General features: G+C 42.4%; 1 protein-coding gene and 1 long non-coding RNA gene across 5 annotated transcripts in view; one reads left to right on the top strand and one right to left on the bottom strand.

Annotated features, from left to right (window-relative positions):
* Positions 1-14,195, top strand: part of LOC311127976 — a 1,008,662-nt gene that overhangs the window by 178,117 nt on the left and 816,350 nt on the right. The gene's annotated exons all lie outside the window — the stretch shown is intronic.
* srek1 (splicing regulatory glutamine/lysine-rich protein 1) lies at positions 781-12,385 on the bottom strand. 4 transcript variants are annotated; one of them, XM_084159888.1, is made up of 12 exons: positions 12,142-12,385; positions 11,809-11,942; positions 9,187-9,317; positions 8,545-8,733; positions 7,714-7,892; positions 7,242-7,375; positions 6,796-6,910; positions 6,601-6,690; positions 6,088-6,228; positions 4,349-4,420; positions 4,000-4,126; positions 781-1,710 (listed from the first exon to the last, which is right to left on the bottom strand). In XM_084159888.1, exons 1-12 carry the CDS (start codon positions 12,267-12,269, stop codon positions 1,552-1,554), a joined length of 1,599 nt encoding a protein of 532 aa, XP_084016014.1. In that variant the 5' UTR covers positions 12,270-12,385; the 3' UTR covers positions 781-1,551. The 4 variants fall into 4 exon arrangements, with proteins under 4 accessions (XP_084016014.1, XP_084016015.1, XP_084016017.1 ...); XM_084159889.1 differs by having other exon boundaries at positions 3,951-4,126; positions 12,142-12,382; XM_084159891.1 differs by lacking the exons at positions 11,809-11,942; positions 12,142-12,385 and adding an exon at positions 9,700-11,734.

The following is a 14,195-nucleotide window of genomic DNA, read 5'->3' as shown; positions in this document are numbered from 1 at the left end:
CTGGGAATGTGATGAAAGAAATAAAAGCTGAAATAAATCATTCTCTCTACTATTATTCTGACATTTCACATTCTTAAAATAAAGTGGTGATCCTAACTGACCTAAGACAGGGAATTTTTACTATTATTAAATGTCAGGAATTGTGAAAAACTGAGTTTAAATGTATTTGGCTAAGGTGTATATAAACTTCTGACTTCAACTGTATATATATCTATATATATAGATATATATATACACATACACATGAATATAAAAAATAAATTCTTTACACAATCCTTTCGGATGTCAGTCATGAATGTTGTGGAGTTTTTTTGTTTTTACCCTACATTAAGACCATTTAAATGATAAAACACCTCAGACCAATGCCTTATGTATCTCTTAACTCTGCAAAAGATAGGTCCTTCAATCCGAAGCATAGACACTGTATACGTAAACACCATTTGGCTGAAGAGAAAACCATGTTCACTCACTCCTGAGTCAACTTGTACTACATACACACTGCAACACATACATATCTTTGATAAAAACTCTGGTTCAAAAGAAAATACTGTTGATAAACTGGAGCCAAATTGTACTGCAGGGTTCCCCATGGCCACTGGGTTCACACAAAACACTGGAATCCATCACCACCAAAACTACAAATATAACTTAATTAGGGTTGGGAAAACTGAGACTTTATGAACATTACGCTTGCTGTTTGTATCCAAGAAAACACCACTCATATCTAACAACTTTTCCCGATTGCTTGAGCAGAATACCATCACGTCTTCAAGTTACATCTCAATAACTTCATAAAGTTTATTATTAGTGTATTTTTATACAATTTCAGTCTAGGCACTTTGACTTGTATGTGCTTGCCAGGGATTTGTTAACTTGTTCCTGTGTGTCAAGCAAGTTCAACCTCTGTATACTGTAGGGTTGGCATGCTGAACCATGAAGCTGATTGAAGCCTTGGGAAAGGCCTTTCTAAACACCAACAGACACTAGACACCTTGCATTATAAGATCTTCCACATAATATTACTTTATAGAAATATTGATTTTGTAAGAATTTTAAAATAACCGCATTTTTGACATTGGGTGCAAACTAAGATATTGTGCACAAACAGAGACCTTGCATCTAGTAGTAACCAAAATAGATTAAGTGTTGCACGATAGCACAAACACCAACATAACCAAGAAACAGGAAATAAACCACAAGCATGTTATGTTCAACACAGTTCTTACTGGGGGAAAGCACACATTCTCCACTTCTATAAAAACAAGCTGTGCACGTTAAGGTCTATTTTCAATATGAATATCATGTGACAACAGATTCACAGCAATGGGAATAGGGGGTCAGCATTCTCTTATATAGTCTAACACTAAATACACACCAAGAAACTGGAACCAGGAAAATAATCAGGTAGGATCTATTGGTTTTTTGGCACACTTGTGCCAGCCTGGGGAACAGGAAGGGGTGTGTATGTATGTAATACCAAGGTAAAGATCACAGGAGCTGGATATATAGTGGACTTTCTCGTTCCCATGGTTTTGCCTGGTTTCACACCCATCACTCAGTGCTGTCGGCGAGCGAGGCCGCGTCATCCTCTGTGTTTGTGTTGTAGCTGCCATTGTGATGGACGCAGGGTGATGTCACGCCCTCGCTGGGTGTGGCCGACCCCTCCCTGTCACTCTGGTAGTCCTTCTCCCTGTCGTAGTCCCTTTCCACCTGATCAAAGGATGATGTTTGAAATTAAACTAGTTTCAATTAGAGCAGGCCTTACTTTACTAGGTGGAAAAACAGAAAACACTAGGGCCACAGTGAAAACATTTGAGACCTAAGGTTACTGACTACAGGACCACATGTGACTGTACTTTAATGTATCCTTTATTTAACCAGGGAAGTCACATTATCCTTTATTTAACCAGGGAAGTCACATTGAGATTGATATCTATTTTTCAAGTGCGCCCTGGCCAAGAAAACAGCACATTTAGTTACACAACATAATACACACACAAAAATGTGTAAAGTATTCAGACCCCTTGACTTTTTCCACATTGTTACGTTACAGCCTTATTCTAAAATTGATTAAATTGTTACTTTCCCTCAATCTACACACAACACCCCTTAATGACGAAGCAAAAACAGATTTTTTGAAATTATAGCAAATGTATTACAAATACAAAACGGAAATATCACCTTTACATAAGTATTCAGACCCTTTACTCAGTACTTTGTTTTAGCACCGTTGGCAGCAATTACAGCCTTGAGTCCTCTTGGGTATGACGCCACAAGCTTGGTACACCTCTCACAGATCCTCTCATGCTCTGTCAGGCTGGATGGGGAGCGTCGCTGCACAGCTATTTTCAGGTCTCTCCAGAGATGTTTGATCGGGTTCAAGTCCGGGCTCTGGCTGGGCCACTCAAGGACATTCAGAGACTTGTCCCGAAGCCACTCCTGCGTTGTCTTGGCTGTGTGCTTAGGGTCGTTGTCCTGTTGGAAGTTGAACCTTCGCCCCAGTCTGAGGTCCTGAGTGCTCTGGAGTAGGTTTTCATCAAGGATCTCTCTGTACTTTGCTCCGTTCATCTTTCCCTCGATCCTGACTAGTCTCCCAGTCCCTGCCATTGAAAAACATCCCCACAGCATGATGCTGCCAGGTTTCCTCCAGATATGATGCTTGGCATTCAGGCCAAAGAGTTCAATCTTGGTTTCAACAGACAATAAATCTTGTTTCTCATGGTCATAGTCCTTCAGATGCTTTTGGCAAACTCCAAGTGGGCTGTCATGTGCCTTTTACCGAGGAGTGGCTTCCGTCTGGCCACTACCATAAAGGCCTGATTGGTGGAGTGCTGCAGAGATGGTTGTCCTTCTGGAAGGTTCTCCCATCTCCACAGAGGAACTCTGGAGCTCTGTCAGTGACCATCGGGTTCTTGGTCACCTACCTGACCAAGGCCCTTCTCCCCCGATTGCCCAGTTTGGCCGGGCGGCCAGCTCTAGGAAGAGTCTTGGTGGTTCCAAACGTCTTCCATTTAAGAATGATGGAGGCCACTGTGTTCTTGGGGACCTTCAATGCTGCAGAAATGTTTTGGTACCCTTCTGACATGCACTGTCAACTGTAGGACCTTATATAGACAGGTGTGTGCCTTTCCAAATCATGTCCAATCAATTGAATTTACCACAGGTGGACTCAAAGTTGTAAAAACATCTCAAGGATGACCAATGGAAACAGGAAACACCTGAGCTCAAATTCAAGTCTCATAGCAAAATGTTTTTGCTTTGTCATTAGGAGGTATTGTGTGTAGATTAATGAGGGGAAAAAATAATTTCATACATTTTAGAATAAGGCTGTAACGTAACAAAATGTGGAAAAGGTCAAGAGGTCTGAATACTTATCATGTAAAAACAGCGCAATCGTTTGTCATAAAGGAGCATAGAAAGAGCATGAGTCATGGTAAAAACAACATGAACATTCCTGTGCCAGCAGTGATTCTAGTGTGATTCAAATCCTCAATTGTAATACAATTTTTAAGTTTCAAGTCCTTTTGCAAAGAGTTACAGGATGATGGGGAAGCATGTCTAAAAGCACTCTTGCAAAACTCAGTCCTTACCTTTTAGTTTGCCTCACCTCAAACTATTGATCTGAACTATTCTATTGCACACCACATACTTTTTCTTGGTATTTCATACTTCAATGTAACTAGTCCCCCATGGTTGAAAAAAAGTGTCCAAACTAAGTTTACTGTGAGGAACCCCTAGTAAGCTGTCTGCAGATTGTTATCAATTCTGAAGAGTGGAGTTTCACAGAGATTTGATCGTTAGTGCAGTCAGTGAGAAGTAGGTCAGTGTTTTTCTGAGACAGGCTTGGTGACGTGCAGATATTATGCTAATTACAGTGATAAGCAGAACATTACCCTGAAGGACAGCGATAATAGACACAAATACAGTCAACTCCTGACAAGTGCACTTACGGTCAAGAGTGGATTCAGAAGTCAGCAACTATAGCATCAGTCTTCTCACCTTCATAGGTTTGGCCTTGAGCTCAATCTTCTCTTTATCTCTGCTGCTCTTCCTCCTGGAGTTGGACCTCTCCCTCTTTTCCCTACTGCCATCCCTTGCTTTCTCCCTCTTCTTGTCTTTCCTCCCTCTACAAATGTAAACATCAACACAACCATTATTGATCAACAGAGTAATGTCATCCAATGTCTTGTTTGTGCGAATCTTCCAGAGACCACCATAATGCAAGATTTAAGTTACACATGTGTATCTCAAGTTAGGATTCACACTCTATGGGCTTGGTTGTGGTGGTGTTCGGTGGTGCTGATTGTTGTGTTGAATGGTCCCGTTGTACTACATTGTTTTACTGTACCTCTTTGGTGACGGAGACCTGGCTTTCCTTCTGGGACTCCTAGAGCGATCCCTGCTCTTCCTTCTGTGGCCCCTGAAAATAATTTACACCAACATTTCTTATCATTAACTGGGCGTTTTAGTCAATATCGAGAGCTCTCAGACAGGCCTATGGATTTTATTATTGTGAGTACATCAGTTTGGTCCCCATTTTATATAGTGTGTTAGCTGAACAAATAGGTATTTTTGTTCCATCAACGGGCCCAACCCCAATTTAAGATGTGTGCATAACTATAAATCAATTAGAAAATATTCAGCTAGATATACTATATACACTCAATGGCCAGTTTTTTTAGGTACGTCTCCAGAACAGCCTGAATTCTTCGGGGCATGGATTCCACAAGGTGTGGCGTTGAAATGTTGCTCAATTGGTATCAAAGGACCTAACGTGTGCCAGAAAAACATTCCCCCACCAGTACACCACCACCACCAGCCTGTACCGTTGATACCAGGCAGGATGGAGCCATGGACTCATGCTGCTTACGCCAAATCCTGACTCTGCCATCAGCATGACGCAACAGGAACCAGGATTAGTCAGACCAGGCAATGTTTTTCCACTCCTCAATTGTCCAATGTTGTTGGTGATCGCGTGCCCATAGCTCATAGGAGTGGAACCCGGTGTGGTCTGCTGCAATAGCCCATCCGTGACAAGGACTGATGAGTTATGCTTTCCAAGATGACGTTCTGCATACCACTGTTGTACTGCGCCGTTATTTGCCTGTTTGTGGCCCACCTGTTAGCTTGCACAATTCTTGCCATTCTCCTTCGACCTCTCATCAACGAGCTGGACTGCCGCTGACTGGATGTTTTTTGTTTGTCGAATCATTCTCGGTAAACCCTAGACACTGAGTGCGGTTACATGCACACAATAATGCGATTATTATGGACAGTCAGATTAATATAATAGTTCGATTAAAACGTTTACATGCTTTGCAAGAAGAACGATTTACCTAATAATTCTGTTTACATGGACACATCTGAAACCAGGCTACCTGATAGCACTCTGATAAATGCAGAAAATCACCAAGCAAAACAAACGTTCTACCACAGTGAACATGTTATTATTGGGAAGGATATTTGATTCTGAGTTCGAACATATAAAGTTTGTATGTGAAAACAACTTCTAAGACAGACATTTAGTTTTTCCGAACACACTTCACTCGCGCTAAAGATGGAGGCTCAGCTGGTGCTAGCACATGCACAGATCAAATACACAGCTGGAACGCCGATTAACGTGTTTACATGTCCTAATCATTAGAAAGAATGGTCAGAAAACCAGATGTTTTAATCGGCGAATGCTTACTTCGATTTTGACCTTAACGCCGATTAAGATAAGCAGAGTAAAGTGTTTACATGACTATAGCATAATCTGCCTACTGCCATAATCAGTTTAATATCGAATTATTAGTGTACATGTAAACGTACTCACTGGAGTACGTGAAAAGCTCAGGAGGCCGGCCGTTTCTAAGATACTGGAACCGGCGCGCCAGGCACCGATGATCATCCCACGCTCAAAGTCACTTAGGTCACTTGTTTTGCCCATTCTAATGTTCAATCGAACAGTAAAAATGCCTCAATGCCCGTCTGCCTGCTTTAAATAGCAAGCCACAAGACTCACTGTCTGTAGGAGCGAACCATTTTTGTGAAAGGGGTGGTGTACCTAATAAACTGGAAGCATGTATAGTATGGTGTTCTACTGACCTGCTCGTGCTCATGGACCTTCGGGACGCACTGTAGCTTTTTGGAGGTGTTTTGTCCTTTTTCTCCTTCTGCCTATGCTCTATAATCCGAGAGACATCCTCCTTTCCTCTAGTTCTCTGCTCCCTCTCTTTCCGCCTGTCCCTGCAGTACACCAGAAAGTGTGTCACTCCCTCCTTTCCTAGATGCCTTTGTTCTACAAGCTGGTACAATCCATGACAGAGAGACTGGAGCCTAGTGATTCAATGAGTAAACTCAACATCATACTGGCACTGCTGCTAAAACACAATATTTACCAAATGTTGGATCGTGGCTTAAAGCTAAAGAATCAAAGAATGCACGCCCTTTAAGGTGCTATGCAGACTAACAAAATAATATAAACTATAGACATTTTGGCTTGAATGAATGCCATCATCATGACTAAATATTTCCTCACAGATATATTTTATTTACAAAAGCCTTCAGGCTTATCTCAATGTAAAATAGTTGGGGAACCCCAGACTGCAGTAGTTCTACCGTGATCTGGAGCGCGAAAGTCTCTTGTGGATGCCCCGAGAGACGTGGGACTCGCTGACCTTGGGCCGCGACCTCTGAGAGAGCCTGCTTCTGTAGACGAGAAAGCAAGAAAGGGGAGAATTTATATTATTTGACCAAATCAAGTTCACTTTATTTGCCTGTGAGAGGAATTCGTCAATCCCGTAGCGTACGTACCTGTGCCTAGAACGGGACCGCTTCCTCCTCGTTCTCGAGCGGGAATGCGATCGTGACCGTGTTCTGGATCTCCTGGACCGTCGTGAGCGACTGGATGAGCGTTTCTTCACCTCCTCTGTAACAGGAAGTGATTGGTCAGACTAGTCATACCATCAGACCAATCTATGTCTGTGGAAGATGTCATGTAATGTTGAAACGTCCCTCCTGTATATATTCCTATACCTGTATTTCCATCTGCAGTAAAGCCTGAGCATTTGTATTAATTACTAAATCTGTGCCTTTGAGTTGTCCTTTTAAATTGTGCTTTTAAATAAATCAAATTTAGGACGTGTTTGGCTTGGGCATAAACCTACAATATTTTCATACCATCCAACCATTTTCACACAAAAAAAGCTACAAGGGTACCCGTGAGGATGCCAGTGAGCCGACAGTGATTGACCTCTAACCTGGCTCTACTATGATGGCGGCGATGGTGGACTGGGCCTCTCTGACCCTCTTCATTACGTCCTCCAGCTCCTTGGCTGCAGCCTGAGGGGTCAGCTCTGGGGGCTTCACGATGGCATTGTTGGAATGATTAATCCTGACCAAAACACAATGTTATATAACATTAACGCAACTTAGTGAGCATCAAGTCACAACACAGAAAGGCAAATCACAGACATGGAAAACAATTCACTTAAGAGGCATAAGACTAAATTGTTACGTTTGTCGATTGCAAAGACAGCACAGTATTGAGCAATGTGCGGTAGTATTACCACAGAGAATGTCAACTGTTCATTTAACTTGAAGTTGGAGAGAAGCACAATCATCACAACCAATATTCCACAATAACAGTGTACAGGGTAACACATAGGTGTATCCCCATTAATACTATTTTGAGACGAGATACACAACATACAAAAACTTTATGAGACGTACTTCAAGGGTCTGTCCCCGAACATGACTCCGTTAAAGGTCAGCGCTCTGGACACTGAATCCTGGTCGGCAAACTCCACAAAGGCGAAGCGTGTGGGCTGCGTCTCGTCCCCCGCCATGCGCACAAACTTTACATCGCCCACCTGCTTAAAGAATTCCAGCAGCTGCTCTGCAGTAGTGGTCTATGGAGGGAGAAGAGAGCACATTTTAACATTAATGTAATAATAATAATAATAATAATATGCCATTTAGCAGACGCTTTTATCCAAAGCGACTTACAGTCATGCGTGCATACATTTTTGTGTATGGGTGGTCCCGGGGATCAAACCCACTACCTTGGCGTTACAAGCGCCGTGCTCTACCAGCTGAGCTACAGAGGACCACATAAGATACAGATGTCAGATCTTAATTTGATCACTCTTTGTTGATGAGAATTTGTAGTGTATTCAACGTTAAAAAAGGCTTCTAAAGCTTTAACAATTTCGGACTTGATTTGCCCTAAAGTAAAATGTATCAATCCCTACAAAAAATATCCATGAATTAAAATCCACATAATAATTCACATTCCCTGTTGCAGCAGGATTATTTTCCTACTGTAGCAAACTGCCTCAAATGAAGATCCTACATCTGTAAGTGTCATAAGATTATGGCATCATCCTATGACAAATGATAACCTTTCAACTATAAAAAAATAACACAAAAAGAGCTTCTTCCAAGTGCCAAACCCTTACTTGACTTTTGAGCTTAAAATGGTGTATTCATGTCAATGGGAAATACATATGAAAATGTGAATAGCTGTCACAGAACTTCAGTTACTCTTTGGGTCCCTGTTACCTGCGAGTTGAGGTTGCCGACGTAGACAGTCCTCCTTATCTCGTTCACCTTGGAGGGATCCACGTTCCCCATGAGGGGGGGCTGGGCGGAGGACGACACCCCACCTGCTCCAGTCACAGCCAGGGCCGACACTGAAGGGTCCAGGGCAGCCGGCAATGCCGCCAGGCTCACTATGGGGACACTCAGCGGCTGCAGTTACAAAAACAGATAGAGCAAGGTTTACTAGGCAGATGGAAAGGTGGAATAAAGATTAAGAGAGATTTTCAGGTAAGATGTACCGCACATAAACACGGTTTCAAGATATCTTTAGGTTTGATTGCCATTTGTTCACTTCTGAAAATAAAAGGCCCAAATGTTGCACAGGTGCTGTAGAGCTTAGTAAATCGGTCTATGGTAAAGCAATGCACCCCCTACTGATCAATAGTTGTATAGCACAGTGTTTCTCAATCTTTTTTGTACCAGAGGCCTGGCAAGCTATGGAACTCCTTGGAAGACTACTTACATTAAAACTAACACTTGAGAACTGACTAAATATGTGTCACAACTATTCTGTGGGACCGGTCAGCAACATCCCAGAGACCAAAGTTGGTCCGTGGACCGGAAATTGAGCGCCCTGGTATGGTCTATTAACCCCAAACTCACAGTCTGTATGGGGGCCGGGGTGGGAAGGGGCAGCAGGCCGGCGCCTGGCATCAGGCTGGGTACAGCAGGAACAGCAAGGGGGGCAGCAGGCGCCAAGAGAGACAAGGCCTTGGCTTCTTCTGGGATCTTCCCTGTGGGACAAGGGGAGGAGTTAGAGCAGGTCGTGGCAGGACACACCCCTTCTGCGTCCTCTATGACTGCAGTGTTATAGCCCCAGTATTCTAGAGAGAGAGAGAACATAATCCTTCTTCATACATAGACCTAGCTCTATTGGCTGGTTACTGAGGAGTCTAACAGAGCCGATGTTAAAAAAGGTTGAGCATCCTCAGTGTGATTTCCCTCTACTTGTAAAATGTACTGTAATAAGTCAGTCATTTAGCATTCAGGCTATGAACAGACAAAAACGTTAACATGACTTCTTCCTCACAAACGAAAGGAAAATCCTGATTTTTGTCCTCTTTTTTTTCATAGATTCAAAAAATAATGCAGAGAACACTTTGAGGTATGGGTCACCTGTACTGGAAACATATTGGTCATGAACCATACGATAGCAAGCATGGGCGCTTTTCCCGTAGGGCGATCGTTTCGCAGTGTTGGAAAGGAGTGCAACACAAGACAACCGTTCATGATGGCTGCATCACTAATAGCACACAGAACATCAGATACAGAAAAGAAGAACATTTTTTAAGAATCTTGAGAAATTCCCAAATGTAACCAAAACTTATAGCCTAAAAACAACGGATTCGAAATCTTTCACTTTCTTTTTACTGGTTCAATCTGCCGTTCCTGAATGGAAAAGGGGAAGGGCGCAGTGGGTCTTTCAATTCATCTAGTGGCTTTGTTTTAGAGAAGAAAATAAACAATTACGATAATTTACTGCCTTAATTTTGATGGACCCAGGAAGAGTAGCTGCTGCCTTGGCAGCAGCTAATGGGGATCCATAATAAATACAAATACACATACAAAGGCTTAAGGGCAACAACAAAAAAAGTATCTGTAATCAAATTATTTTACTATCAGTATAAGCATCATGTTACCAATCAAATAAAAGGTGCTTTGCCCTCCAATAATTAAGACTGGAATAATTTGATGTGGGCATAGGCTACTTATTCTATTCTACTACTTATTATAAGTTAAATGATACTTTCTCCTAGTGAGTTTAAGGTTTAGATTAGCCCTATATTTGAAATCCTAACCGTAGATCAAGAGCAGGAGACAAAGAAAGTAAAATGTGTTAGTCATCTTCATGGCAGCCCATGTGTGATACACATTCCACCTGGGTGCCATGGCAACCTGAACAGAACTTAATCACACACTGTGGAGAGAGAGAGAGAGAGAGAGAGAGAGAGAGAGAGAGAGAGAGAGAGAGAGAGAGAGAGGAAAAAAGAAAACAAACCAAAAATAATAAACGGAAAAACAATATGCTAGGAATAATTCAATAGTGTAGCTAGAGTCTAGAGAGGGAGCAGACAAGGCAAGGGACAACATGTGAAAGTAAAAACTAAAAGAAACCAACCAAAAAAAAAGAAAGAAAAAAAAGATAGAGAGACAAGGTGTCCATCTTGGAAGGTTCAGCAGGCTTATTCTCCTTGGTCACATTCCCCCCTTGAAGGCAGCGGTGGCCCCAGCGGGGATAGTGGCTTGGAAAACAATGCCTGACTCAGGCTAGTGTAGTGTAACAGCTGGGCCAGTCTAGTCATCTGATATGCACACATAATCACACAGAAAAAACATACAAAACCAAATTAATAAACTCAGTAGCTATCCAGCACTAAGTTAACGTGGACAAAAAAGCATTTCAAGTGAGAGAATCGGTTAGATAAGGTGAGACCACTTTTGTTTGTTTTTCTGAGAAGCTAAATAACGGAAAAAGAGAAGGTTCTAGAAGAAAGGGAGATCAAGCAACAACAAAAAATTCAAACAAAATAAAAAGAGAGAAAAGAGGTTGTTAATTATTTAGTATGTTATTCTACCATATCCTTGAAATCACCTCCATATCACTAAGCATTATACCCATAACAATCACTTCAGCCTATGTCATTAACATCAGAATCTGAGTGAAGTTTTATTTCGCAAGAATATGGATGATACATTGCCAGACCAGCATAAACTGTCATTGAATACAGTGAGATGGTACTAGTCTGATGTTATGCTAAGATGTCTGCTCCTGCTACTACAATGTGCCTTCCATGGTGCGTGCGAATGATCATGTTATTTTCATACTGTGTAAAGCCCCATGACAAAACACAATGCTTATATCTAGCTAGTTGTGACAGGTGCATAGGATAAATTGTGTGCTCAATATGGATTAGGCCATCTTGGATACCGCGTGAGTGTGGAAGCGCATGTGTTCATGTGTATTCCTAATGGAAACCAACACAGCAAAACACTGGAGAGAAACACTTGAATGTAGGATACTAACGTTAGAATTTCAGCGCTTTCACCAACCACTAGACAACACGATTTCACAGGAAGTGTGTTGACTACACATAACACTCGTTATGAAAATGTATGCATTCACTAAAAAACTAAGTCGCTCTGGATAAGAGCGTCTGCTAAATGACTAAAATGTAAATGTAATTATGTCAACAACATCACTTGAATGAACTTGGGCATACTCACCTTCTGCACATGGGACTACTATCAAAGCTCTGTCAATAAATACAGTGTTGGTTAAATGTTGCGCCACGCCAACACTGGAAGGCTCTCGATACTTTATGTAACATACTTTGGACGAGAAGGGGAGTGGTGCATTACTGCAAGAGAACACAGACATGTATTAGAAATGTAATGGATGTTGCATGAACGCAGTTTACAAGTCAACGTTAGTTATACATGCCTATCCATCTACATGAAGTAAACTCCAGTAGCTAGCTACACCAATGGTAAACGTGCGGAGTAGGCCCTTGATCCCGGGTGTTTCTTTATTAGGCACGCCGAATTGATAGCACTTACTCCGGAGGGTAAAGCCGTAACTCCTCGACGTCCCCAAGAAAGCCGAAGAGAGTGCGCATCTGCTCACTACTCACGGCAGACGACAGATTGGTGATTTGAATGACAGCAGTGCCTGGAATTCCACTCATTTTTCGCAATACTTCCTCGTGAAAATGTACCGAATTTCGTATTTTATGACTATCTGCACGTTAATTCTAGAAAATGGTTACGGGGGTAGCAAAGACAGTACCACAGATAGAACAGTGAGACAGATGTTTCACCGGATGTATAAATCTGAAGCATCCGGTTGGCGTTTCCACTCACCACCAAATATGGTGATGAGAAGAAGCCCATTGGCTGGCAGTGGGAGAAGATGGAGCGAGACGGATTTTGGACGATATTCTGCTAATTTTCTCATCGATTAAACATTTGATCTCAATACTGTTCCCAAAACTACAATCTGTTACGAAGTGGATTACGTTTTGTAGACTTTACCCTTTGCCAAAGTTTTCCCTAACGGAAATATGCAAATAATGCTAGAACAAGCCAAATAGGATCTTGCTAGCTCGTGCTTGGCTCTGCCCACCTCCTTGCTTGTTCTGCCCACTATGATTCATTTGCTCCCATTGGAAACGACAGGCTGTGGTCAATCTTGGGTTAGTTATGCAAATCTTTGACAGTACTGCGGAAAGGTCTTGATGTCTCCACCGATTGCTGTGCGAACAGCGCCATCGTGTGTCAAGGATGTCTCACAACAAGGGCCTTTAATCAATTAGATTTCATCACCAGACTGCGTCCTCTCTCCTCCTGAAAAAAGTCACAGTTAATCGAGGAGAGTCGGCGAGGAGAGTGAACGTGGATGGAAATACTCTTGCTTGAAATGAGACGGTCCTTCTCCACTCGGGGCATCATTAGGCAAATTAGGTTTACTGGGATGCATCCCAAAATAAATGTGTAAAGTGCAAAAAGATTGTTGTGCAATACAGTTTATAGATAAAACTAAGTAGAATATTGTTTTAAAAAGTGTATATGTTTTTCTCCTCTGACGAAACTAAAGCTGATTCAAAGGGGGTGTGGCAGATTTCAAAACTCTTCTGTGGTAGGATACACGAGTATCCTCGATGAAAGGTGGCTATCGAGGAGGGAAGGACACTTCTGTTTGCCTACTAACGAATTGACACACTCCTCGACCACATTGGTTTTGGGTCATGGAGGAGAGAGGATGGAGGAGAAAGGACAGACTTTTGCCCAATGAGAAAACCCCAAGGGAAAACGTTATAATTAATATATAAAATCTGCATTGGAGACGTTTTTATGGCAAAACACATATGGGTCGCCAAGGTGGAACCAAAATATTATATATCTGGTAGAAGCAGGAGCTGTGCACCCTTTCTTACTTCATGGCACAGTGCACTTGCCCTGAAACTAAGGGGTTTTCTCGTTTGGGCAAAAGACCGTCCTCTCTCCTCCGTGACCCGGAAACCAATAAGTGGTTGAGTGGTCGAGGAGTGTGTCATTTCGTTAGTAAGCAAACGAGAAGCGGGCTGGAAGGGGGTAGCTGCATGTCAATATAGCAATCGGAGTATGAGGAGTGTGTGTGTCAAAAGGAAAGTAGTGGGCATGTGGAAAGGAATGGGTTTGTCGAAAGGAAAGTAGTGGGCGTGTGGAAAGGAGTGGATGTGTCAAATACTCTGCTATAGGTTAGATGGTTTTGATTGAGCGGCGTTATGTAGCACTATATTTTATCACTCCAATATGGTATCCTTGCGCGCGGCAGGATACATTCCAAGTAAGGATTTCAGATTAGTCCCATGTACCGGGTAGTGCTGAGGCTCCCTTAAATAGCTGCCGCCGCGCTACTTTCACCTCTTGCTTTTTCTCGGCTCATTCCAGAGAGGATTCGCTTGGTAAGAGCGCTATGTTAGTGTATAAGCGCAGAAGTATACCTGCAGCTATTCAATAGCTTGGAGCAGCTAGCCTCTCCATCTGGGTGCTCTGCTGTCGGCCCCACTCGGTTTGGCTTGTGCCATCTTGTTTGGGTTTTGTCCTTGTTTTAATTACTTGTGACAGAGTAC

This window comes from Coregonus lavaretus (assembly GCF_964263955.1).
Source record: "Coregonus lavaretus genome assembly, chromosome: 4".
In the NCBI taxonomy this organism is placed as follows: domain Eukaryota; kingdom Metazoa; phylum Chordata; class Actinopteri; order Salmoniformes; family Salmonidae; genus Coregonus; species Coregonus lavaretus.
Note: the sequence above shows the minus strand (reverse complement) of the source record. Positions and strands in the feature narration are given on the sequence as shown.